General features: G+C 33.0%; 1 protein-coding gene across 5 annotated transcripts in view; it reads left to right on the forward strand.

Moving 5' to 3' along the window:
- Window positions 1-16,068: 16,068 nt before the first annotated feature.
- Window positions 16,069-27,803, forward strand: part of LOC143250859 (uncharacterized) — a 33,332-nt gene continuing 21,597 nt past the window's right edge. The window contains exon 1 of one of the 5 annotated variants that reach the window (XM_076501971.1): window positions 16,069-16,299. In XM_076501971.1, the coding sequence (XP_076358086.1) occupies window positions 16,233-16,299 (67 nt within the window). In that variant the 5' untranslated portion in view covers window positions 16,069-16,232. Of the gene's footprint in view, window positions 16,300-16,457; window positions 16,657-16,959; window positions 16,985-17,071; window positions 17,196-27,803 lie in introns of those variants that run through there. The other 4 variants (XM_076501969.1, XM_076501972.1, XM_076501970.1 and 1 more) reach the window with 4 other exon arrangements.

Here is a 27,803-nt window from a genome sequence, read left to right on the forward strand (position 1 = left end):
AATCTATCAGACTGGTACCTGATGCTGACTGAACATGTCTATAACCTTAACTTTTTCACAACTACAATACTATGTTATCTCATTCTTCTCAAGAAGCTAAATGTTAAATCTATCAGACTGGTACCTGATGCTGACTGAACATGTCTATAACCTTAACTTTTCACAACTACAATACTATGTTATCTCATTCTTCTCAAGAGGCTAAATGTTAAATCTATCAGACTGGTACCTGATGCTGACTGAACATGTCTATAACCTTAACTTTTTCACGACTACAATACTATGTTATCTCATTCTTCTCAAGAAGCTAATTGTTAAATCTAACAGACTGGTACCTGATGCTGACTGAACATGTCTATAACCTTAACTTTTTCACAACTACAATACTATGTTATATCATTCTTCTCAAGAAGCTAAATGTTAAATCTATCAGACTGGTACCTGATGCTGACTGAACATGTCTATAACCTTAACTTTTTCACAACTACAATACTATGTTATCTCATTCTTCTCAAGCAGTTAAATGCTAAATCTATCAGACTGGTACCTGATGCTGACTGAACATGTCTATAACCTTAACTTTTTCACAACTACAATACTATGTTATCTCATTCTTCTCAAGCAGCTAAATGTTAAATCTATCAGACTGGTACCTGATGCTGACTGAACATGTCTATAACCTTAACTTTTTCACAACTACAATACTATGTTATCTCATTCTTCTTAAGAAACCAAATGTTAAATCTATCAGACTGGTACCTGATGCTAACTGAACATGTCTATAACCTTAACTTTTTCACAACTACAATACTATGTTATCTCATTCTTCTCAAGAAGCTAAATGTTAAATCTATCAGACTGGTACCTGATGCTGACTGAACATGTCTATAACCTTAACTTTTTCACAACTACAATACTATGTTATCTCATTCTTCTCAAGAGGCTAAATGTTAAATCTATCAGACTGGTACCTGATGCTGACTGAACATGTCTATAACCTTAACTTTTTCACAACTACAATACTATGTTATCTCATTCTTCTCAAGAAGCTAATTGTTAAATCTAACAGACTGGTACCTGACGCTGACTGAACATGTCTATAACCTTAACTTTTTCACAACTACAATACTATGTTATCTCATTCTTCTTAAGAAACCAAATGTTAAATCTATCAGACTGGTACCTGATGCTGACTGAACATGTCTATAACCTTAACTTTTTCACAACTACAATACTATGTTATCTCATTCTTCTCAAGAAGCTAATTGTTAAATCTAACAGACTGGTACCTGACGCTGACTGAACATGTCTATAACCTTAACTTTTTCACAACTACAATACTATGTTATCTCATTCTTCTTAAGAAACCAAATGTTAAATCTATCAGACTGGTACCTGACGCTGACTGAACATGTCTATAACCTTAACTTTTTCACAATTACAATACTATGTTATCTCATTCTTCTCAAGAAGCTAATTGTTAAATCTAACAGACTGGTACCTGATGCTGACTGAACATGTCTATAACCGTAACTTTTTCACAACTACAATACTATGTTATTTCATTCTTCTTAAGAAGCCAAATGTTAAATCTATCAGACTGGTACCTGATGCTGACTGAACATGTCTATAACCTTAACTTTTTCACAACTACAATACTATGTTATCTCATTCTTCTCAAGAAGCTAAATGTTAAATCTATCAGACTGGTACCTGATGCTGACTGAACATGTCTATAACCTTAACTTTTTCACAACTACAATACTATGTTATCTCATTCTTCTCAAGAAGCTAAATGTTAAATCTATCAGACTGGTACCTGATGCTGACTGAACATGTCTATAACCTTAACTTTTTCACCAGTGTGCTTCCTTCGAACTCAGTACATTCATACTCATCTTCATTCAAAATAACCTTTATCATAATTGTTCCTTTCCTTTTTTATTTCCTTGCTTTTTATGTTCACATCACATCAATCAGTTTAATTATTACTGTTTGACAAAACTGCACACATCCTCATTTAGGATTGAAAATGTTTACCTTGAATTTATACTGGTTTTTGAAGTATGGTGGCTTTCACAGTTAAAGTGCATAAATAATACAGGATATTTAAAAGAGGTTTTAGGTGTTATATCTTAATGTATTTATTTCATATATTTTCATCTAATATTGAATGTTTTACTGCACTTTTTTTGTAGCTGGAGTAACAACAACTGAAATAGGTACTCTCGTAGCATAGAATTAATATGTATTTAGCTTGTGAAATAAGGTGGATAATATCTCTGATATCCACAGAAATGTAATTGCAATACGTTATACATTGCACTATAAGGAATTTATGTACAATATCTGCTAAAATTGAAATATAAGATTAGTAGTATACATTTGTTTTTCTATACGTTATGATGCCTAGATGATCCTTATCTAATATACTCTTTTTTAGGATGACAGGGCAGCAGCTAAGGAGAAGCAGGTATTTTCCAATTATGAAGGAATATGTGGTAAACTTGTTAATGAAGCTTTGCGTAAGCTTAGTGGGGATAATGTTACAGTGGTAATTGTAGGCATAGAAAAAAGTGAACCAAACCAATAAAAGCTATGGAAACTTTGAATTCCTTTACAAAACTTTTGTGTCAGTTTTGAGGAAATACCAGCAAAGTGGAAGAGTACAGAAAGATTGCTTTATGGAACATTTGTAAAATCATCCATATACTTGTCTCTGATTTTAATCAGCTGTAGGATTATTATCAATGCATCTTATGTTGTGAGTCAGTTTTCCCTTGAGTTCATTATTTTCTATAACATGTAAATTTCTGTTCTAACTTTTAACTGTATTTTGAACACAGTATTTTATGTACATTTTGAATGTGAAGTAATTACATTGTTTTGTATTATAATTGGATCGATTGAGCTTGAACAGAAAGTAATAAAATTTATATTAAGGTCTTTACGTTTCATTCTCTTTAGTTTCAGCAGGCTTACTTTTACTTTTGAATTAGGTAGTGTTAAATAGTTCTTCTGATGAGTTGTTCATATTTAAAAATATTAAATAGCATCTGTCATCAATATCTGTTATGCCAAATATATATAACACACTTTTACAAGTTAGCCATGTTTTCATACTATTTACTAACAGGAGGGTTAGGCGTTCGATTTGTAATCTGAGGGTCGCAGATTTGAATCCTCATCGCACCAAACATGCCTGCCCTTTCAGCCGTGGGTTCGTATTTATGTAACGGTCAATCCCACTATTCATTGGTAAAAAAAATAACCCAAGAGTTAGCAGTTGGTGGTTAACTATCTGCCTTCCTTCTAGTTTTGCACTGCTAAATGAGGAACAGCAATCGCAGATGACCCTCGTGTAGCTTTGCACAAAATTCAAATACAAAACAAACACTATTTATTAAAATTAAAAATGGCTTATAAAAATTATCAAGTCTATCAGACTCCACAATTCTCACACACACAGAATGAAAACGCTAACTACACTATCTTGATTACGAATTTCAAAGTCATCTTACCTGGATTTTCAAATACTGAATTTATAATGAAAGTATATCTATTTTAATTGATTTAAATAATAACTTAACTGTAGTGAAGTTTTGTATTTTTCTACATACTTGTATAATATTGTTGTATTATTTTCTTCTGTTTATTCGATTGTCTCTTTATTTTACTTCATACTTTTATTTTAATTACTTTTATAGAACGTTTAAGCTTTATAAAATGTTTGTACTTAATAATTTACCATGTTCAATATAGCTTGCTGTAGATGGAATATGTATATTCTGAAACGTCCAATAATTAAATGTTTGGTGCAGAACAAACATGTGTCAAATGTTCATTGTTACTGCCGTTGTACTGTTTTTAGACTTTGATTCCCGTCGAATGACTCTGTAACTATTTCTCGATTTGAGCATGTGAGAATTATCGACCGAAATGATATGTTATTTTATTGTTCATACAAACTGTGTGCTCCAAGCTACTGCAATTCTCGAATTACAATTTCATTAAATCGTTTTACACAAAGGTCTGGGCAGTTGTTTCATTGTTTGGTTATTTGGTATTTTACGATTTGTAGTTAGAGCAAGTACATCGAAATAACGTCTTATTCCTGTCTTTGATAATATTTACATGCTTAAATCACGATGTTTTTTCTCAGTTCAATCAGTGGCTGCATCCCAAGATTTAACATGTGTAACTAGATTTTACTGTTAAACATAATTTTCCCATCTTAAATATCAACAGCAGACTACATGGCATCACAACAGAAAGATGAACAGTTACATTTCTTAAAAATAACATGCTAGTTCTTCAGTTCCTATTTTTCAGCTGCTTGATAAATGAAGTAAAGCATGACGTTTAACACACACTTAAATAATAAAACCTAAAATTCGTGCACGATGCAATTATGAAAGGCTAAATAATTATTTTGTGGTAAACTTTTAAGAATTAAGAATCATTAGGTTTAGCGTGTTTTTAAGTCATATCCAAAGAAGAATGCATCTGTTTAGCCAGAAGCCTCTTGCATAAGAAGTTTTGCAAGATGGTTTTAACAAAAACGTATGTATTGGTAAATAAGTTTGAATGAATAACAAAAAGAAAACCCGAAAGATACGTAATACACTGCTTGATGTGGAACTTGGAAGATTCGTGATGTAGTGCTAAATATAAAACATGAAAGATGCGTGACTTCTGTTTGACTGGAAAGATATGGGACATACCTCTTGACATGTAACGTGGGGAGATGCGTTATGCACGTTTTGGTATGAAACGTAGACGATGCGTGAAATATAACACGAATGATTCATGATGTCAGGATTTGTCATGCAGCAACTTTCATTTCGACGAAGTGTAACATGTGTCACATGTGGAAGTCTCGTGTCAGTCACATGCAATACTTTATTTTAGGCACTTTCTATTGTACAAATATTTTATTCTTATCGTGAAATACATTATATTTGAGAAATTTGACGGATGCTTTGTCAAAACAAATGGTTAGATAAGGTAATTATATATTGGACAGTTTCGTAATTAAGATGTCTAGAACTCGGACATTTCAGAGCAGGTGTGAGCAACTTATTTTCCATAGTAGCCACAACTGTGGCTGATGAAAATCACGTTGGCCAGACTATTAAAAAAAAATATTGAAATTTGTTAGTTTAATCAAAATAATTGAATTTCAACTAACAATCAATGTGAAAATTGATGGGGGTTTTCATCAAATAGTTTCGTGAAATTTGATTTAAGATATTAATATAACAATGAGCATTTTAATCAGTGATGTCGAGAAAACCGACTTGTAGAGAAAAATATATATGTAAAAACGGCTCGTTTGGGTTCAGCAAATTTTTTACGTAGAGGAGCGAACAAATAGTGGTCAGTTACCTCATTCTTTCATTGTGAATTTGACGATGATGTAAAAAAAATTTCTCAATCCAAATGAGCCGTTTTTTACATATAATGAGCGTCTTAGCTGTGCTTCTAAATTTGTCAGTAAGCTGAGATCTGTATCTAGACTTGGGAAAATCTAGCGTAGAATATATTGACACACCCATGTGGATACAAAGATGGCAAATAATTTTGAAATCACTATTTTTAAATTTATAAGCCTCTCGTTTATCAAAATAGTGAGCCATATCTCTCTGAAGGAAGATTTTTGTTTACATTTTACGTGTATATTTTGCAGGGTTAGCATCTCGCCTTCAAATCCACACTTATCCAAAGATAATAAAGATGTAATTTCCTCACCGAAATTTCGTAAGTCAAATTGAAATGGACCATGCAAAAATTCAAATATCAATTTCAAATTTTTAAAACACGATTTAAATGTTTAAGATAGATTTTTATCCAGTTTACATAGAGATCATCTTTAGCATCAGAGAAATCGTAGTGATTATTATTTTCTAGAAAACTATTCAACTTTGCAAAATGTGTCAAATCATTCTTTTGTAATTGTTCTGCAACGAGGTTTAGCTTTAATTGAAATTCATGAAGGGTCTGTGATTGCTCGCTTATTATTTTAGCTCTTTCCTGAAGCTTCGTATTCAAATTATTCATTGATCGTTTTGGAATTAAGTACAATTTATTCAAGAGAGCCATCATGCCACACAAAGTGCAAACCACACTGCCATGACAGAGTTTTAATTTCAGGGAAATTTTCAATCTTACATTTTTGAACAAGATACTCTTTTATTTGAGGAAATAAGGAAGTAACTCGTTCCATAACTTCCTCTGCTTAATCATCTTGCATTTGTAAAATCCGTTTGATCATCAAAAGTACAGTCACTGCTTTTATTCAAAAACTCAACAAACTATCGATGGGTGAGAGAGCTTCGAATATAATTTTTACAACAATGTCCATCAAATTTTTCAATTCATAACTTTTATACATCTGAGCACAAAACTTTCCTGATGCAAAATACAGTGGAAAGATGGCAGCGTGGACTTCACATTATTTTCAATTAAATGCTTGTGACAGAAACCAGTTTTTTTAAAATTCAGATTGAATTTTTTTTGACATTTCAAGAAATTTTTCAAAGATGTTTTTTTCCAAATGTTCAATCTCGTAATTCACAAAGGCCAAGCATTTCTTCCCCCACTTAAAGACCTGAAGTTACATATCGAGCCCAAAATATCAAATGTGCAGTGTCACTAACATCTGTTCACTCATCTGGTGCTAAAGAAAAATACAATGTTTTAGTTGTTCAAGCAACTGATTTCCTATGACTTTCGCAAACTCAAGCATTCTGCCGACAATTGTTCTTCAACTTAATTGCACATTATTTACCTTTTGAAGAATATCATCCTTTATTTTTGAATCATAATTCTCCAACAGATTTTCAATGACTGCAATCAATATTTCTTTTACTAGTTCAGCACAGAAAATGATTTTTTTAAGACTAGAATCCAAGCTATTTTATAGCTAGCTAACGTAACTAGTTCTATCGATGATAAACATCTTTTCAGACCTCTCTTTTGTTCATGAAGTTGTGCTTTCAGACGGATAATTTCATTCATACGATTTTTGCTATCAACTGGAAATTTTACATCAAATATGTTCTGAAAATTGTTAAGGTGTTGCTTAAGGTTGTATACTTTATTATTCCTAAATACTTTGTTTCACAAAAGACACACTGGCTTATTGCTTCAATCACTACAAATTTCAACTTTCATCACATTCACGTTTTCCCTGTCACGCGCCATTCTCTTTTCGACAGTAATGTCAGAATCAATAAAATTATCTTTATTTTCTGAATGTTCACCATCATCTGGATTCTTTCGTTTTCGAATTTTCCACTTATCCAAATTATAAGATTAAAAACAAAATATATTTAAACAATTGAAAGTTGCACAATAAAAGTATGTTTGCAAGCGCATGAAAAACAACGCACACTCGATAACAAACATCTCAACCAGACTGACGTTACAAAATGGGCGGTGTTTGTGGCAGTGATGAAGCGCATGACATTAACCATGACGTGAGAAATACATTTGTTGATTACCAAATGTGCGATAAAAAATAAATTATGGAAAAGTTCATTCCTAAATTCGAGCTGGCCACAGTTGTGCTATTCACTGGCCACATGATTTCAGCCTTCTACAGATTATGTATATATCCTGTACCTGTGTGAGAGAGAACAAAATTATCACGAAGAAAAACATATATACATATATATACATTTTCGGAAAACTCAGCACAATATAGCATTATAGATGAATGTTAAACAAAAATAATGAGGAAAAAAGTTCAGTATTTTCTCATATATGTAATTTAATAAGATATTATTTCATTTTCTCATACGAAATAAGTATTTCATATTTATTCCTTTGTGAACCTTTTCTTTTTGATGTTCTTTCTTTTAAAGTAAGTAGCCCTAATTCAAACAAATATTGTACGTTTTGATTACACAAAACTGAGAATGGTGAGATAATTTAGTCAGTTACAACTATCAAGTAATAAAATGCTTTGACTCAAGTAATAATATAACAACCAGAAACAATCGACCCACATATATGTTTTTTTGTTTGTTTGTTTTTGAATTTCGCACAAAGCTACTCGAGAGCTATCTGTGCTAGCCGTCCCTAATTTTGCAGTGTAAGACTAGAGGGAAGGTAGCTAGTCATCACCACCCACCGCCAACTCTTGGGCTACTCTTTTACCAACGAATAGTGGGATTGATCATTACATTATAACGACCCCACGGCTGAAAGGGCGAGCATGTTTGGTGTTACGGGTATTCGAACCCGCGACCGTCGGATTACGAGTCGAGTGCCTTAACCACCTGGCCATGCCGAGTCGGAAAAGAAAGCATTAATCGAAACGTATCCAGCCTTGAAAGCTATATATTTGTGATAAACACTTATTTATCGTTAAATATCAGTAGTTTTCCGATATTTTGAAAATTACGAACGGTTCTATTTGAGCGAATTAGTTAGTTTGGTTGTTTGTTTGTTTTTTGAATTTCGCACAAAGCTACTCGAGGGCTATCTGTGTTAGCCGTCCCTAATTTAGCAGTGTAAGACCAGAGGGAAGGCAGCTAGCCATCACCACCGACCGCCAACTCTTGGGCTACTCTTTTACCAACGAATAGTTACTTATTACTTAACTAGATTTGTCTACTCACTTCTCTCTTGTACGAGGTATTAATGGCCCGGTGGCTAAGGTACTCGCCTCGTAATCCGAGGATCGCGGGTTCGAATCTCTTTTATACCAAACATACTCGCCCTTTCAGTCGTGAGGGCGTTATAATGTGACAGTTAATCCTACTATTCGTCAGTAAAAGAGTAGCCCAAGAGTTGGGAGTGGGTGGTGATGATTAGAGCTGCCTTCCATCTGGTCTTATATTTCTGAACTAGGGACGATTAGCACAGGTAGTCCTCGTGTAACTTCACGCGAAATTCAAACCAAACAACGTATTAATAAACGGTATCGAAACATACCAGTTTTAAACGTGTGCAGGAAGATTAACTCTTGAAATAAATGTCTGGGCTAGAGTTTTTAAACTTGTGTCCTGTTTGAAATTTGTCGATCCTGTTACAGGTGTAAGAAGGAATCACTTATTATTGCTCAAAATTGAGTTCCATGTTGTTTCTGAAAGAATGTATAATAAATGTTATGTAGTAATACAGCGTCAATATTTATAGGATTACGGTGCTGCTACTTGTTCCCTTACTACAATCTCTAGCCTTTCGGATAGAGAAGGGATTTATAAACTGACTCTTAAAATTTTATTTTAGTGCATATTATATGCTATTCATTTCAAATAAAGTGGTCCTTCATTAAGCCTGTGAATATGAATCAGCAAATTAAAATTAGACAAGTTGATTCAATGATAAAAACAATATTTGCCAGTGTATAAGAGAATATATATTTTTTACACTTAAAACAATTCCTGACTGTACCTCTAGTATAATACACGAGTTCAGAGATAAATTTCCAGTAAGCAATCCATGGTTAAAAGTATATTTAATCAAAGCTATGTTGTTTGTCTTTAAATAATTGTGTTGACATTCTGCCACCAACTGCATTACAATAACATATTTATAATTGTATCATTTGTATCGATTCTTCATGACTATAAGATATTCATCTTATATGCTAATTACAATTAATCAAGTGATTTTTATTTGAAATGAATCGGTCTTGTCGCAATACTAAAATATTTCTAGTATTATATCAAAAGAGTTAGTTTGTGTAACGTACACTAATTATGTGAAGATGTTTTGAGATCACTATATCTTAAGGTGTTTTTTTTTTGTAACAGAAAAGAAGTTCTCCTCTGACGAAAACTTTAAAAAGTTGTTTATTACATGTTTATGATTTAAGCTATGTCACATTAATATGTCTGTAACGTTTGAACAACGGAAAATTGCACTTGTTGTTGTGTTGATTACATCAAAGCGCATGTTAGCGTAGTTTAAAAATAACTTCTGAGAATTTCTTCACAAAAGTAACATTCTAAAGTTACTTGACAATGTCGTCCGATGTTCCGAAATTCCAGACAATTTGTTTGTTTTCTACTAGAAAAGCCAAACCGATCCTCAAAACAAACAAACAAACCAAAACTGTTTGTTTGTTTGTTTGTTTTGGAATTTCGCACAAAGCTACTCGAGGGCTATCTGTGCTAGCCGTCCCTAATTTGGCAGTGTAAGACTAGAGGGAAGGCAGCTAGTCATCACCACCCACCGCCAACTCTTGGGCTACTCTTTTACCAACGAATAGTGGGATTGACTGTCACATTATACGCCCCCACGGCTGGGAGGGCGAGCATGTTTAGCGCGACGCGGGCGCCAAACAAAAACAATTTGCTTAAAAAATTCAAGGTCTTTCTATACATGGAATCATGTTATACACCTGTAAATACATGTGACATGAGTGAAACTTACTGTAGAAATTATTCTATTAAGAATAATAGAGTACTACAATTGTGCGTGTGTGTTCTTAAAGCAAAGCAACATGGAGCTATCTGCTGAGCCCACCGAGGGGAATCGAACCCCTGATTTTAGCGTTGTAAATCTGTATACTTACCACTGTACTAGCGAGAGGCTGTCAATACTGTATCCACCTTTTTCGAGACACGAGTATACGTGAATAAGAAAGTCACATTCTATTCAAATAATATAACATTAAATTCTTTTTATAAACTTCGAGAATAGCTCAGATTAGTTAAAATATCACTTTAACTACAGCTTCTAGCAAGTAATATGTTTGGATTTTATTATGAAATGGTAGCTGATATATTTATCTAGCGAAAATACAATTATTCTCAAATTACATAAAGAAGCGAACATAAAATGATAAATATAATTAATTAACAGAGTATATAAACCACGTTTCAAATTATCAGTGAAAGTTACATCGAATGTATTCAAAGCTGTTTTGAACAACACAAGTCGTCCCAGTTTTTATTATATTAATTCAGAAACTAAACATTTAAATAAGTTTTCACAAAACATTTATTTTTAAATCATTTAGTTTAGCATCTCATATAAAAGTAAAATGTAGTTATAAGAATCATCCGCAAGTATTATTCAAAGGTAAACAGTACTTTTTAGCGTAGACTAATATACATATGTCAAATCAGGCCTAATGAAGGACCACTTTATTTGAAATGAATAGCATATAATATGCACTAAAATAAAATTTTGAGAGTCAGTTTATAAATCCCTTCTCTATCCGGAAGGCTAGAGATTGTAGTAAGGGAACGAGTAGCAGCACCGTAATCCTATAAATATTGACCCTGTATTACTACATAACATTTATTATACATTCTTTCAGAAACAACATGGAACTCAATTTTGAGCAATAATAAGTGATTCCTTCTTACACCTGTAACAGGATCGACAAATTTCAAACAGGACACAAGTTTAAAAACTCTAGCCCAGACATTTATTTCAAGAGTTAATCTTCCTGCACACGTTTAAAACTGGCATGTTTCGATACCGTTTATTAATACGTTGTTTGGTTTGAATTTCGCGTGAAGTTACACGAGGACTACCTGTGCTAATCGTCCCTAGTTTAGAAATATAAGACCAGATGGAAGGCAGCTCTAATCATCACCACCCACTCCCAACTCTTGGGCTACTCTTTTTACCGACGAATAGTAGGATTAACTGTCACATTATAACGCCCTCACGACTGAAAGGGCGAGTATGTTTGGTATAACAGAGATTCGAACCCGCGATTCTCGGATTACGAGGCGAGTACCTTAGCCACCGGGCCATTAATACCTCGTACAAGAGAGAAGTGAGTAGACAAATCTAGTTAAGTAATAAGTTTGTTTGTTTTTCAAATTCGCACAAAGCTACTTCAGGTTTATCTGCGTTAGCTGTCCCTAATTTAGCAGTGTAAGACTAGAGGGAAGGCAGCTAGTTATCACCACCCACCGCCAACTCTTGGGCTACTCTTTTACTAACGAATAGTAGGATTGACCGTCACCTTTATAACGCCTCCGCGGCTGAAAAGGCGAGCATGTTTGGCGCGATGGGGATGCGAACCCCCGACCCTCAGATTATGAGTTGCACGCCTTAACACGCTTGGCCATGCCGGACCCGTTAAGTAATAATCAACCGACAAAACAACCAGAAGATCACGTGGCAATTAAAGTATACTAGAAGAAAAACCGACTACGTCCTTCGAAGTAAATTTTTTTTTTGCTTAATTCTTTACACTAGTAAATGTAAAGATATGAAGTTACTCAGTATGATGATTCACGTAGGACCTAAAAGATAATACGTTTAAAAAATAAGTCGGTATTTTTAGGATTAAAATCACAAATAATGATAGTTACAAGGGCATTCTTCTAATTAATTATTGTAATTAAATTAATAAAATCACCAAAGTTGTTATTTGATAATCGTATAGGTTTAAAGAAGACTAAATGAGTCTTTGGGCAACTTATCTTTTCAACTACAACATGTAACTACTAATAATAATGGCAAAAATTAAATATAAATCACCGAGCTATATTCTGCTTTTTATTTCATATCTTCTACAACCACATACATAAATCATAAGCATTGAAATAACTGCAGTATAAAGAGACAAAACATGTCGCTGTTATGTTATTATTTTCTGTGTAAAGAATGGAATAGTTTATATGCGATATCTGTAGGTAGCAACCGTTTCTGCATTTAGAAGAAAATTTTTGCTTTGTTAAACTGACAGACTATGTGTCTTAACATCTTCAATACGTACTGAATCACGTTGATTGCATAAAGCTATACAAGTTTTATATGCTCATGTTGGTCATCAGTTTTAAACTAATAGACTGAAGGAAATGCACTTTAAGAACAACCAACACCAACTCTTAGGTTAATCTTCTTTGCTAGAATAAAGGGATTTGACGGTCACTTTACAGCGTATTAGTGACCAAAAGTGCAGAATGTGTTTTTGAAGTAACGAGCTATTATACAGGGTGTTCGGAAAGTCACTGTGCAGTTTTATAATCATATGTTATTATATTTCATATTTTGATCCCAATATAGTTTTAACAACTGAAGAACGTGTATGGCTCGTCGAACACGTATTCCGAGAAGGTGGTGGATACACAGATGTGATGCGACAACGATTTGCTGAAAAATTCCCAGATACACCTGTTCCACATCGCAATAAATATATAAGTGTACACTGACTGTCCGAACACACTGTACAAACTGAAATTACAGGATTCGATGTCAGGAAACATTAATAAATAGGTTATGTTTAACCCTTTAAATTAAAAAATAAACCTGACTGATTATTAGTATGATAAGACAACAATTACTAAACAAATGTACAAATATTAATCATTCTTATTCAAGACAGGCCTGGCATGGACAGGTGTGTGAGCTCCGCGTTTAAGGTTACGCTTCTGAAGTATTTCGAAGTTAGTTTTCTTTCCGTTGAAGTTCGTTTTAAATTCTATTCCTGTAGTAATCACTTTACGTTAGATACGCTACATTAATTGTTGTTAAGTTTAATATTCCGATTTATTTATTGCACGGACCATTATGCTTTTTTCTGAAGGGGTGGAAGGTGAAATAATGAGGGGTGATGATATGTGTGATATTAGATCGTGTGTGAAGCGTTCTGTTTTTTTTGCATTTTGATAATATTGACTACCAGATGTGTTCCGGCAAATATGTGCAGAATATAGTGATGCATAAATCTCGGCAATCGTTCCAAGACCTGGAGGATTAGAAGTTACGTTTATTTTGCAGAATGATGATAATCAAATTAAGGACAAATTAATCGAACTAGGTTGCACTCTAAAAGGCCCGATTGTGTAGAAACGTATTAATGGTATCTATACAGGAATTAGGCATGTACGCTTTCAGTTACCAACAGGTGTATCATCTTTACCGTATGCTATTCGCCTTATAGATCCAGTCGAAAAGGCTGCATTCTATCAAATAAAACACAATGATCAGATAAAAATGGGTAATAGATGTCTGGCTGATGATCATTTGTACAACAACTGTCCCACGCGTAAATGTAGGAAATGTGGAGAGATCGGACATATTGCGCAAGATTGCAATAACACTAGTAATCAACTTACTAATATCGAAAAAGAAAAGCCTTCTGAATCGCCTGCTTTAATTTCTCAAGTTCCTAACGTACAGGCCCAGCATGGCGAGGTGGGTTAAGGCGTTCAATTCGTAATCTGAGGGTCGCGGGTTCGAATCCCCGTCGCACCAAACATGCTCGCCCTTTCAGCCGTGGGGGCATTATAATGTGACGGTCAATCCCACTATTCGTTGGTAAAACAGTAGCCCAAGAGTTGGCGGTGGGTAGCGATGACTAGCTGCCCTCCCTCTAGTCTTACACTGCTAAATTAGGGATGGCTAGCCCTCGAGTAGCATTGCGCGAAAATTCAGAACAAACAAACAGTCCTAACGTACAATCGTTTGTTGACAACAAGAGATAAGAAGAATCGTTGGAGAATTACCCCACCACTAATACAGAATCAGAAACATATGTTATAATTTCTACCGAAAATGGAAAAGAATATAATGTTATGTATTATACGAATTAAACAAGAAAATGGATATCGATTGATGTAAATAAACTACAAGAAGATACAAAAGTAAAACAGGTTCGTCTCAAGGAGAATAACAGGAAACATAACGTAGTTTTCCAGTTAAAATTATGAACTGTCAATGTCAACAGGTAATCTGATGTGTTTAAGCAAGAAAAAGTTTTAACATTCCTTAAAATGAGAAAATACGATATTATTTGCTTACAGGAAACATTCTGGTATGATGCTTTTGTTGATCGAGTTAAGTTACAGTGACTGTACTGAACTAGATCGAAAAGGTGTTGCAATTTTAATTCGCAAGGGTCAAGATATTAGTGATATTAATTATCATATTAGTGGAGTAGGTCGTAAGATAGTTTTATCATTCACTTACAGTGTTAAACATTTTACAGTTAACATTTATGCATCAAATTATTGTGCAGAACACTGTACATTTTTCAGTAACTTAAAATTTCATATACCTTCTGATTTTTTCATTGTAATGGGTGATTTCAATTGTTTTAAACGAAAGGTTAGATAAATACCCATTTCATCACATTAATAACATATCCCAAACAGTATTATACAAAGTTTTAAATTCATTTGATATAGTTGATCTTTACCGATATAGTTTTCCCACTAACCCAGAATTCATTTGGTCAAGAGTAGTGGTTCCCAACCTTTTTTATGCCCCGAACCCCTAAAAAATTTTCATATGTTCTCGCACCCCTCACAGTAATTATTTATTTAAGAATAAAGGTGAAGGTGGCCAAAACAAATTTTTATAATTAGGTTTTAATGATATATAATCAAAGGTGAAACATTTGGAAAAGAAAAAAATATTACAACAAACTAAAAGTTACATAAGCCCTACATGGCCTACAAAAAATAAATTTCATCCTTGTGCTCTGCGAGGACCTGGTGTGTGGTTGTTTAACTATTTGAGCTTAGTGTGATAATAGGAGAAAATATCGTGGGACTTTGTCCTAAATCTACTACCGAATATAGCTCTTTGTTGGTTATAACAGATTATTTAAGTAAATGAGTCGAATTATATTTTCAAACAAATAACTGTTAAAGTGATAATGGGATAAAAAAATTAATGAATACTTTTGTAAATATGGCATTCCAAAGATTTATAAGCGATAATGGACCTCAAATTGTGTCTCATTTGATGGATGAAAATTGTATAGCTACAGGAATTAAACATATATTTACAACTCCATATTATTCTCAGTCTGATATTACTGGAAGAGTAAATACAAATATAAGTAGAGAAATATTTGCCTACAACAAAAAATTATTGGACTTCGGACATGCAGTCATATACCCGATTTTTTTCTTGCAATAAAAAACTTCTCTATCCATGACTATATAGGTTAAAGGTCAAACAAACTCTGTTTGAGACGTGCCCGACACTGCCAGGTGGTTAGGGCACTTGACTCACAATCTGAGGTCGCAAGTTCGACCTTTCAGCCGGGGGGCATTATAAAGTTGCGGTCAATCCCACTATTCGTTGGTAGAAAAATAGCCCAAGATTTGGCCGTGGGTGGTGATGACTAAATACCTTTCCTCTAATCTTACACTGTTAAATTAGACTGCTAGCGCAAATACCCCTCGTGTAGCTTTGCGCAAAGTTAAACAATAACAACAAAAGCCACCTAGGATGAGAGATCTTCCTTTCTTGTGACCGACTGACGAAATATCCAACAGTATCAATTCAAACCGTGGATGGGCGAAAAAGAAAATTGCAAGATGTCATACAGAGAGCAAGATCCAATGTTGAAACAGCCTAGAAGTAACAGCAAGTTACAACCGTAACTTAGTAACGTGCAGATACTTAGGATTACCGTTATCCGTTAATTTTTGCAGGATCCGATTTATTTATTGTTTTATTTTATTTTGGTGTCCTTTTAGTTTGTTTGTTTTTTTACTTGTAAGTGATAAAACTTGTGTCTCTACTGTTTGGAAGTTTTATTTTGCATTTTTCTTGTTTTTACAGTTTACTATTTTTTTCTTTATTCAACTGGTTGTAGCAGTAGTTTGTTGTAGTTTACTAAACCAGGACTTTAGTAAAAGTTAGTCGGATATTTTTAAAACTCGGCTCTTACACTACGTTCTGTAATTATGTGTGATTGAATTCCTAGCAAAAGAGGTAGGCTTACATGTTCCATAAAGAATGAAGGAATAACAATTATTTATAGTTGTCACGTAATAATTTAAAAAAAATCAGTTGGCACGCACAACTTTAACATTAAATCGTTAATCTGTTAGCCATTTCAAATTCAGTGCAAATAGATGATATACTGAAAATCTCGATAACTGTCAGTGTTAAAGAAAACAATTTCCGTGTTCCTTTTACACAGCAATTTTAATTTGAGTGTTTTAAAACTGTTTATAAATAGCTTTAATAATAAACCAACTTGGAGATTATATAAACCAATGAGGCTGATACCGATCAGTTCAAATTCCAATGTGCGCAGGTATTAATTGTTAATATAAATTTAAAATATTCACAGGTGTACAGTTAGGGGATTTATTTCAGTTGTATTCTATGAATAAAATCAGTTCCTGTGAGTTGGAGGTAACTATTACTGACACTGAACCAAAATTGATATGTAATAAATCCGTGTGAACAATGCCGTTCAGTTTGTCCGATTATGCTCGCTCTTTTGGCCGTAGGATAATCACAAGGTAACAGTTTAACCACAAGAGTTGATGGCTGATGGTGTTGAATAACGACTTTCTTTCTAGTCTGTTTCATTAAACTTAGGAATGGCCAGCAGAGATAACCCTGGAGTACCTCTGTGTGAAGTTCAACAAACAAACATTTTAGTGCACATAGCTGTTCTGCTAAAACTTGCAATAAGCTGATAATTAACATAATTCATAATGTGTAAATCAAATAAATTGTGTTTGCAAGTTATGTGTTAGAAGTTATTAACTTATGACATAAGTTATGTCAGTATTCCATAAACACATAAAGAAGATACTGTTTGGTTCTCAGTATTAGTAAGTTTTCTTTGGAGTCTTATGATTTTATAAAATATATTTTATTACTTTTAATACTCTATTTTTCACACAACTTAAAACTGTTTCTTCTTGAACAGCCTAACTACCCTAACATGATGCGAGTTGTACTGTACGATACACTGAAAGTAATCATAGTATTGTTCAGATTTGGAAATTTCGAGAATACAGTTTTTGTTAGAATGAGTTTGGTTTCTTATAATTGAATTTGTGTAATTAGATGAAAAATTTACAAGCATATTATTTTTTTATTGATTTGCATTAATTGTTATGTGTGATAATTATAAGTACAAAATCTTGTTTGCTGTTAAATGTTTTATTTGTTTTTACTTTTTTAAAGTGTTTTATATTATGAAGTTGGTGTGTATGTTTTTAACATGAAAAGGTTAGAACATAAGTCATCTGTTTTTGTACAAATAAACCTTTTAAAGTGCTGGTCTCACTACTGCAAATGACTATGTTTCCATGAGCCATTCATCTTATGACAAAAATGAAACTGTCATAACTGGAGCTCAGTCTGTCATTCTCAAATTTTAAATGTATATAGTATTATCCTTTTGTCTTCAAAATACAACTTATACATATCATTAAACATAAAAGAAAATAATTTTCAAAACCTTAACTAGTCCTTCTATAAAACTATAATAACAACCTTCTAAGGAATCATTCTGTTAGCTTTTTTAATTTTTTTTTAGCCCTTTCTAGCAACTAAATGTCCTTAAATTTAAGATCCAAATACCAAACATACTACTATGACAGTTTGTGGTAAAAGAGAATAAATACCAGAAGAATGCACAGGAATAATGAAAAATATAGATACATGCAATTTTAAAGGTTCTTGAGGTCAAGCAATGTAACATGCAAACCTCATGGAAGTTATGCACATGCAATATGCAGATTGTATAATGGATGAACCCCTTACACTTTGACTTGTATTCTGAGTCAAACTGATGTCATTTTACATACTTATGACCAGGACAAATACTTTTGTAACATATCTGATTTTTTTTGTGTACAACAAAGTTGTACATTTTACTAAAATACTTGGCACATTTCATAAAGATATACTTAATAAATTAGGAATAATAGTCAACATTTCTTCTCCAGTGTGATATTGGTCCACTAGACTGAACCTTTGTTCATTTGGTTGAGAACCATCAACAAAGTATTTTTAAAAGTGTAGTTATGCTGGGGACCATGTGTGCTACTGTTTGGCTAGTGGAATTCTAACTATTGTGACAGACTCAAGGCTCCTTTCTCTGAAATGCAGTAAATACATTCATTACATAACTCCTGTTTACCCTATATATGTATATATTTCTATGTATATAAGTGTTGAAATAGCAAAACATTAGGAGTTTAGTTGATTTTTAAAGTAGGGTCATGCTATGAAATGGCCAAAAAGAGCAGTTGCTCAGAGCCCATTACCATCAGGGGTCCTCTGCACATTGTGAGCGTAATAATAATAACGTGAATGCAAAAGGAGCAGTTGCTCAGAGCCCATTACCATCAGGGGTCCTCTGCACATTGTGAGCGTAATAATGACGTGAATGCAAAAGGAGCAGTTGCTCAGATACCGTTACCATCAGGGGTCCTCTGCACATTGTGAGCATGTGAATGTGAAATAAAATAGTAGTAATGAACTATTTTTTCAAGAAATATATGTTTCTCATTTTATATTTCCTTCATTTTTGTTATAGTTAATAAATTCAGTACATTATTAAATTATATGGTATTTTCCTGAAAGTGGGGGGGGGGCACTAGTTTGTACTTCACTCAGTGTCTTAATGTGTCACTGATCATAAGATATGCAGTGGACTTTACTAAAAACATCTTTGGAAAATTCAGCATCTTATAGAAATGTATGTTGTGCAGACTAAACTAGATATCGTAAAATAGTTTTTCAGTGAAGTTTATTACTTTCTAAACATCTCGTACAGAATTAAGTTTGAGACAAGTTGAGTTTTCCTTCGTGGCTTTATGATTGACAAATATTTTTATTATACAGTCATTTATTTAGGAAAGAAATATTTAGTAATATGAATGGAAAACTTTTCAAGTATGATTGATTATAGTACTTAAACATTACTTCTTTTATATTAAACTTCTTTAGTGTTTGAAAACTATATTAACCATTTTTTATAAACCCACTTATAAAACTAATTTCAATAAGAAACCAAATTGTATTACTTGTAAATAAGTAATCCATAAGTGATTACCGTATTTTCCGGTTAATAAGCCGAGGCCAATTTTCAGCTCTGAAAATGAGGGTTTTTGCTTATTACCGCCCAATAAGCCGAAGCCATTTTTAAGAAGTGACAAGTTTCTTCAAAATGATTTCTTAGTCTCGTTTCAGCGTCAGCATGCATGTTGTGTGTGATCATTGGCGTTCTGTAGTAAAGCAGAACGTGTCGTATTGAGACAGAGATGGAATCAATATGTCATTCGTTATTGGCTACACTCACTGTAATTAGGTAACCAATGAAATTCCAGAAACAACGTTTCACTGTAGTCTTAACGTGCTTTGCTGATGGGACAAAATTACCGCCTATGGTGATTTTCAATAGAAAAACATTTCCTAAGAAGAAGAAATTTCCGAAAGGAGTGATCGGCCAATAAGCCGACCCCCAAAAATCAGGTCCAAAATTTAGGGCCAGAAATTCGGCTTATTAGGCGGAAAATACGGTATATAGTTTGCAGAATCATATTAAAAACAATATTAACCATTTCTTTATAAACCCACTTATAATCCTAATTTCAATTAGAAACTAAATTGTATTGCTTGTAAATAATTAATCCATAAGTGCTTATATAGTTTGTAGAATCATATAAGCACTTATGGAGTAGTTAATTACAAATAATACAATGTAATATGTATATAGATAGAAAGATATTAAGCCATATGTTTTCAATGAATGATTCTTTTATCCCACTGTAGTTTTCTATGAAGTCTCACATATATTTTAAACATCTTTATAAAGTATAATTTTAGTATAACTTGTATATGATTTTTATTATAGATTTATTTGTCCCTTATTACCATTTATTATGAAACAGAGTATTAATACATATAATAAGATATGATTGAGAGTACATTAATAAAACCAGCTGTAGTTTTTATAAAATTACTGAACAAAATATTATTTTGATAACTTAACAAAACTTGGCATTTATGAGTTATAAGAAATACTCTACCATAATGTCTAGAACTTTAGTTCTTATTTGTATTTTGTCGTTTTAATTTACCATTAAACTCCAAACATATTTTGAAGTAGAGTGATAGAGGTTTATAGCATAAGTTTACTTGTGTTTAATGTTTAGTGAGGAACCTACTAAACTGTATAATTAATTCAAAAATGCAAGTAGGCGAGTTCTGATTTTAATTATTAACCTTTAAATGTAATTCTTACCTGATGTACACTTGATACTGTGGTACAGAATACTGTTATCATTAAAATCAGAACTTTCATATTGTAAAAGTTTCTGTATTGTATTTTTGATTAGTATTCTTGTCTTACTAACTGAGATCGTAGTATTCACACAAGTTTTATCAAACATTTTAAGACTTGTTTAGCAGCAACTGATGTGTAGTCTAAATATATGTGTATTCTCCTTAATTTAAATTTAGATATCCTTTTGGTAGAAAACAGCAGGTACATTTCTTTCTTTATAATCAGTTATTTTTAGTACAAAATGAAATATCAGAATGGAAAGACATATTTTAGTCCCTCAGTGCACCTTGTTTAGAGGATGCATTTTGACTTATTTTTGCCAAGGTTGTCCATTCATCCTTAATAAAGATGCTAGTGATATGGAATTGTTGCAGCTTTGGGGTAAGTTACAGGGGGATATGGAACATGTTCAGGTATTTGAAGTGTACACCAAGTACTAATATCATACAACAACAACAAAACAAAACTGCTTGAAATGATAGTATTTATAAAATATCAGTGTACTACTTGTATGGTGTGTAGTTTGTATGACAACAACAAAACAAAACTGCTTGAAATGATAGTATTTATAAACTAGCAGTGTACCACTTGTATGGTATGTAGTTTGTATGACAACAACAAAACAAAACTGCTTGAAATGATAGTATTTATAAAATATCAGTTATACCACTTGTGTGGTATGTAGTTTGTATGACAACAGCACAACAAAACTGCTTGAAATGATAGTATTTATAAAATATCAGTGTACCACTTGTATGGTATGTAGTTTGTATGACAACAACAAAACAAAACTGCTTGAAATGATAGTATTTATAAAATATCAGTATACCACTTGTATGGTATGTAGTTTGTATGACAACAACACAACAAAACTGCTTGAAATGATAGTATTTATAAAATATCAGTGTACCACTTGTATGGTATGTAGTTTGTATGACAACAACAAAACAAAACTGCTTGAAATGATAGTATTTATAAAATATCAGTGTACTGCTTGTGTGGTATGTAGTTTGTATGACAACAACACAACAAAACTGCTTGAAATGATAGTATTTATAAAATATCAGTGTACTACTTGTGTGGTATGTAGTTTGTATGACAACAACAAAACAAAACTGCTTGAAATGATAGTATTTATAAAATATCAGTGTACCACTTGTGTGGTATGTAGTTTGTATGACAACAACAAAACAAAACTGCTTGAAATGATAGTATTTATAAAATATCAGTGTACCACTTGTGTGGTATGTAATTTGTATGACAACAACAAAACAAAACTGCTTGAAATGATAGTATTTATAAAATATCAGTGTACCACTTGTGTGGTATGTAGTTTGTATGACAACAACAAAACAAAACTGCTTGAAATGATAGTATTTATAAAATATCAGTGTACTACTTGTATGGTGTGTAGTTTGTATGACAACAACAAAACAAAACTGCTTGAAATGATAGTATTTATAAAATATCAGTGTACTGCTTGTGTGGTATGTAGTTCAGCATTTGAACATACACCACTGATATTGCTAATGAACTTCAAAAAGCAGAAACTATAATTGCACAACTGTTTTTCAAACTTACAGTTCATAGTACATAACTGTCTAAGTCAGGAGCAAGATAAAAATGTATTATTGTACCATATACTGATTTTACTCATTCTACATATAATACAGCAGTAGTGGTAAATTATATAAGATAACAAATTAGGAACTTTGTGAGAGTAACTGAAGGACCCAAACCATATTAATGGGAATTAAAATCTGTTTTACTATCTGAAGAAAGTGGAAACGTACTTGAATGGTCATTCTATGCAGGTAAAAATGAAAATAGTAATGATATATCAGTCATCCACAGGCTTATATGAAAGTAATGACACCATACTTTAATACAGGGCATGAATTGTATCTATAAACTAATTGCACTAGTATGTCCTTGGCTAAAGGACTGTCTAATCAAGACACAAGATGATATAGTACTATGAATGTTGGCCACAATGGCATGCTGGAAGCTTTGAAACTCTCTCATTTCTCAGGAAAGGTGATGATCTTGTGACCATGAGGAAAGAAAAACTGATTGTGTGCAAAAACTTTATTATTTCATTATCTGTATTCACAAGTCACCTCCGAAAAACTGACCTACATGTAACATAACTTACCTGTTGAGAGAGGTTATGAACAAAAAAGTGTATAACATAACATAAGTACATGCCTAAAGGTTTAACTTCTGTTTTTACTTGTATGAACAGGTGAATTCACCCATAAGAATAAGTTCTTTATTATTTCATTATCTGTATTCACAAGTCACCTCCGAAAAACTGACCTACATGTAACATAACTTACCTGTTGAGAGAGGTTATGAACAAAGAAGTGTATAACATAACATAAGTACATGCCTAAAGGTTTAACTTCTGTTTTTACTTGTATGAACAGGTGAATTCACCCATAAGAATGAGTTATTGAGTATGAATGTCAGTTGACCTACGAGTGAACATTAAGTTTGTTTAGCATTATTTTCTTTATTTATTTTTGTATTAGAGTTAGCTCTGTAGATTTATGTTAACTTTGGGGCATTATTGTAGTAAAACTCAGGATATACAAGTCTAGGTTATGGGTAGGAAGAGAAAACACACAAGCAGGTGCTTTTTGGTTTAATAAAATATTTGACTCTCCAGCTAGCTACACTGTTTTTTTGGTGGTGTTTTTCTACAAGTACATGATTACTTGCCCTGTGGGTAATTTGGTGTATTACTTGAATTTTATAATAAGGTATTGTTGCTTGCATTGTAATTTGTGTTGACTTTTATTAAACATTTGTATTCTGTGTGAATCTGTGACCTATCTCATTCTTGGTGGCCCAACCTCTATGCTTTTTGAAAGACACATCTGCTTATGAGATCTGCTAATCTTCAGTTGTTGTTAGACAGAATTATATATTCCTTAAAAGACAGAGGAAATGGAAGAGGGCTGTTAACGTGGGTTGAAAACCTTTAGTGATATCTCAGTAAAGGAAGAACATAAGAGACTGAAAGTTTATACCCTGACAACTCAATAATTATATCGTGTTTCTACTTGAATAAATGATCTGAAACTCTTCTAACAGAAGAGAAAAATGTATGCATGAGAAAACACAGCACCATCAAGTCATGTGACTGAAAAGTGCAGACTGAGAATATATTTAAATATTTCCTTTTGAAATTGAGAAAAATCTTAGATAATATAAAACTTAATTTTTAATGCAACATTAAAAACAGGTGGGGCATGTACACTAAGCCTATCCATATCCAGAGATTAAGTATGTTATATTAAAACAATTTTGGAGCCTCACCATACCGAAGAAAAAAGAATAGTTTGGTGGATTTAATTAGCACATATTGCTCAGGATCTTTATAACATTCATGATTTTAATGCAGTCCAGCACCAAAAGTCTTAATCTTTGAAAAGACATCCATGATTGAAAAAGGTGTAAATCATATGTTTTAATTCTATTTGCACTTTTATTCATCTTTAAAAGCTAATATTTAATTGTACCAAGCATGGCATTCCATGAACAAAATAGTTCCTGGTATATGATGTAAAACTTCAAAACTGCAAGAAATACCAAACACAAAATAATGCAACAATCAATTAACCTGAGAAAAAAATGACTTGAAGACATAGCAAGTGAACAAGGTTGTCATAAATCATTTTTCAAATTAATATATATTCCCCCCTTTTTTTCCTTTTTTTTGTGAGGCCTAACCATTCTCTTCACAATTTGGTCTCCTTGGCTTTTGAAGAATAAAATGTCTAGTGATTTTTCAGTTGTAATCACTTCTCTAGCCACAGTCTTTCTTTACTGTCCTTGTCACAAGGTGTTTAGCAGGTTACATTCAAAATTTAATTAAGTTACTTTTTGTTTGTTTATGTTATATCACTTAGTATAGCATTAAATCATAGCTAGTAATCCATATTTTAATAGTTAACATTGTAAAAAATTTACAAAACGTAAACTCCATCATAACATCACACACACAACAAAATACTTTTAGAAATGTAAAGAGAGATGACACCATAACAATTTCTTTAGTAGAAGAGGTAATACAACTGTAATCATAGACAAATAATTTCTAAATTCCAAACTGTAGTTAAAGGTGATTAATATATAATATATGTGAAAGTTAAATGTAACCCAACTGTTAATACACAAAAAATAAACACCTGACAATACATCAGAAAGAAAATGGAACAGAAACAAATGATAGTCTGCCACAGAACAACTCCAAACATATATGGTCTTCCTGATATTCTAGAAACAAGACTACTTTTTCTGTTCTTTAGTTAATTGGAGAGATATACTATGTCACAAACCAATTAATTAGTATTTTGTGACAGCATTCTCACTACTTTTTTTATAAATGCTCTGTCATCTGTGAAAGTGATAATATACTCATGGAACACCCTAGACTCACAATCTTCATGATAATACTACCCAAAACCTTGTGCATCAACCCAGCTTTTTTTAACATAAAGATAAATACTATCAACAACAAGAAGACCTAGCTATGGGCTCATCCATACTCTTAGTACTTTGTAGTCTTTACATGGAACATTTTGAAGATAAGATGCCCATGATTTGTTTAAGACATGCTGATGATATATTCTTAATATTGCCATATAGTAAAGTTTCAAGAATACATGATCCAAAATAACAAGCAACATTCTGCAGTGTAAATCCACAATGAAAATAATGGCATGTAAGTTTTTATTTGTAGAAAATTTTGTTACCAAGACACACATAACTTGTATACTACAGGCAATCCCAGGTACAGGTAAGTACCCTGACTACTTGATAACAAACTATTAAAATGTTGTAACAACAGTATTTAAATTGTTTGTTGCATAATTACAGAAATATCTTTAATATCCATGATTCCAATAAAGATGAATAAAAAACATATTGCATGTTGTGGATGGTTAGTACACATGATAAAGAAGACACATACAGAGTAAGCAGGAATAAAATTAAAGGAACAGCCATGATCTCTTGGCCTTTTCTGCTGTATTGCTAGTGCCTCTTCAGACTGATAAGAATATTCAAAAACAAGTGTGATTTAGATAGCCAGATTCTTCACCTTTGGGGAACTTTCTACTCTTTTTTCTCCAATTAATTACATGAGTTTTTCACATTTTTAATGTTGTTTCTGTTTTCTGTGATGTGTTTACTTTAGTGTGAGATTCATAATTCAGATTGTTTGGTTCTACCCATTTAGCTGACATTGAGGTTCGGGCTCAGCATTTTTATCACAGTTAAGTGTGAGGATTAGTATGCTTCAACATCCTCCAGGTTTTGACAAGTTTAACATTTCATCACTCTTAAAATTCTTATTTGGATTCCCAAAAATTAGATCTACTGTTACCCCTTTGTGATTTTTATCTTAAGGCTTCTGTATTATCTTCATTTTTAAACGGTTCATCTTAAACTTTTTTACACTTTTCATTACCTTTTCTATTTGCACTTTTTTGTCCTTCTCTAGACATTTTTTGGATGACCTCAGATCTTTTCTGTGATTAACTTTGGTGAGGATTTCTTCATTGGCCCTTTTCCTACTTTTCTGGCTGCTTGTTGTTGAGACTTTTTTGGGGAGAGATGAGCTGCTTGCAGGAATTTGTTTCCCTCTGTTTTAATTATGGTTCTATTTTTGCTTGATACCATTTGTGGAGACCTTCCTTCCCAATTCTTTGGAGTCCTGTGTTGATGTGGTCAATTTGAATACTTTCCTATTTTCCCTTGCAAAATTGTATATCCTACTTCATATCTCCTGATCCTATTCCTGTTTCCTATCTTTCCACTTCTGCACTCTGTCATTTTCCTGCACCTCAGTGTTCCCATTTTATCCTCCTGTTTATCCCTTACTTGTTACAAATGTCAACAGCACTATAGGTGAGTATGCAGTAAGGTTCAGGTCCTGAGGAAGTCGGGATCTACTGTTTTGTCAATATTTGGAAAACATTCACTAACAATCTGTAGGTTCTGTGAATTTTGTCTCTTCAATTCTCATTGCCACTTCCTCTCTTTGTCTCCAGTTTCTTTCCCTACTCCAGGTAATTCTGTTTCAAGTGGTCATCTGTCTGAGGCAATGAGAAACGTTCTTCCGAAGGAAGTTATCAAGCTGGTGTTTCCTGTTCAGCTGGGTTTTTATATGGATGTTTGGCTCCTTCATTTTTGGTTTCTTCTTACCATACCTGTTTGCTCTTGGAGGTGATAGCTGTATTGTGTTGGTTAATCACAGTGAAGAAGTTCATCCTTTTCCCTACACATTATCTGGTTCACTTGGGGGTTTCTTCAATTTTTACCTCAGTCAGGCCAATCCTCCTTCACTGCATTTTCAGGATAGAAAGAAGTTGGTTACCAAAGCCCTATTCTCTGATTCTCTTTTTTCAGCTTGAGAGATTCTATCTCTTTGGGGGGGCAATGTTGGCTTCCTTTCCATGCATTCTCTCCAAAAGGATTTCCATAATCAATAATCCTTGAGATCAACTGATCATCGTTCTTTCTTCCCTTTGGACTGACCATGCTTGGTAGTTGGAATGAAACAATACTCTGGTTGGTGTTCTTCTTTTATTTCCTCATCCATACCTGTTATCCTTCTTTGTGTTGGTTAGCCCCCTGCTAGCACAGCAGTAAGTCTACAGATTTACAACACTAAAATCAGAGGTTCGATTCCCCTTGGTTGGCTCAGCAGATAGCCTAATGTGGCTTTGCTATAAGAAAACATACTTTCTTGGTTGGGTACATATTATCAGTATCCAAGATATTTCCAAGAGTTGGTTGTTGGAATTCA

This window comes from Tachypleus tridentatus, chromosome 5 (assembly GCF_004210375.1).
Source record: "Tachypleus tridentatus isolate NWPU-2018 chromosome 5, ASM421037v1, whole genome shotgun sequence".
NCBI classification, from domain to species: Eukaryota; Metazoa; Arthropoda; class Merostomata; order Xiphosura; family Limulidae; genus Tachypleus; species Tachypleus tridentatus.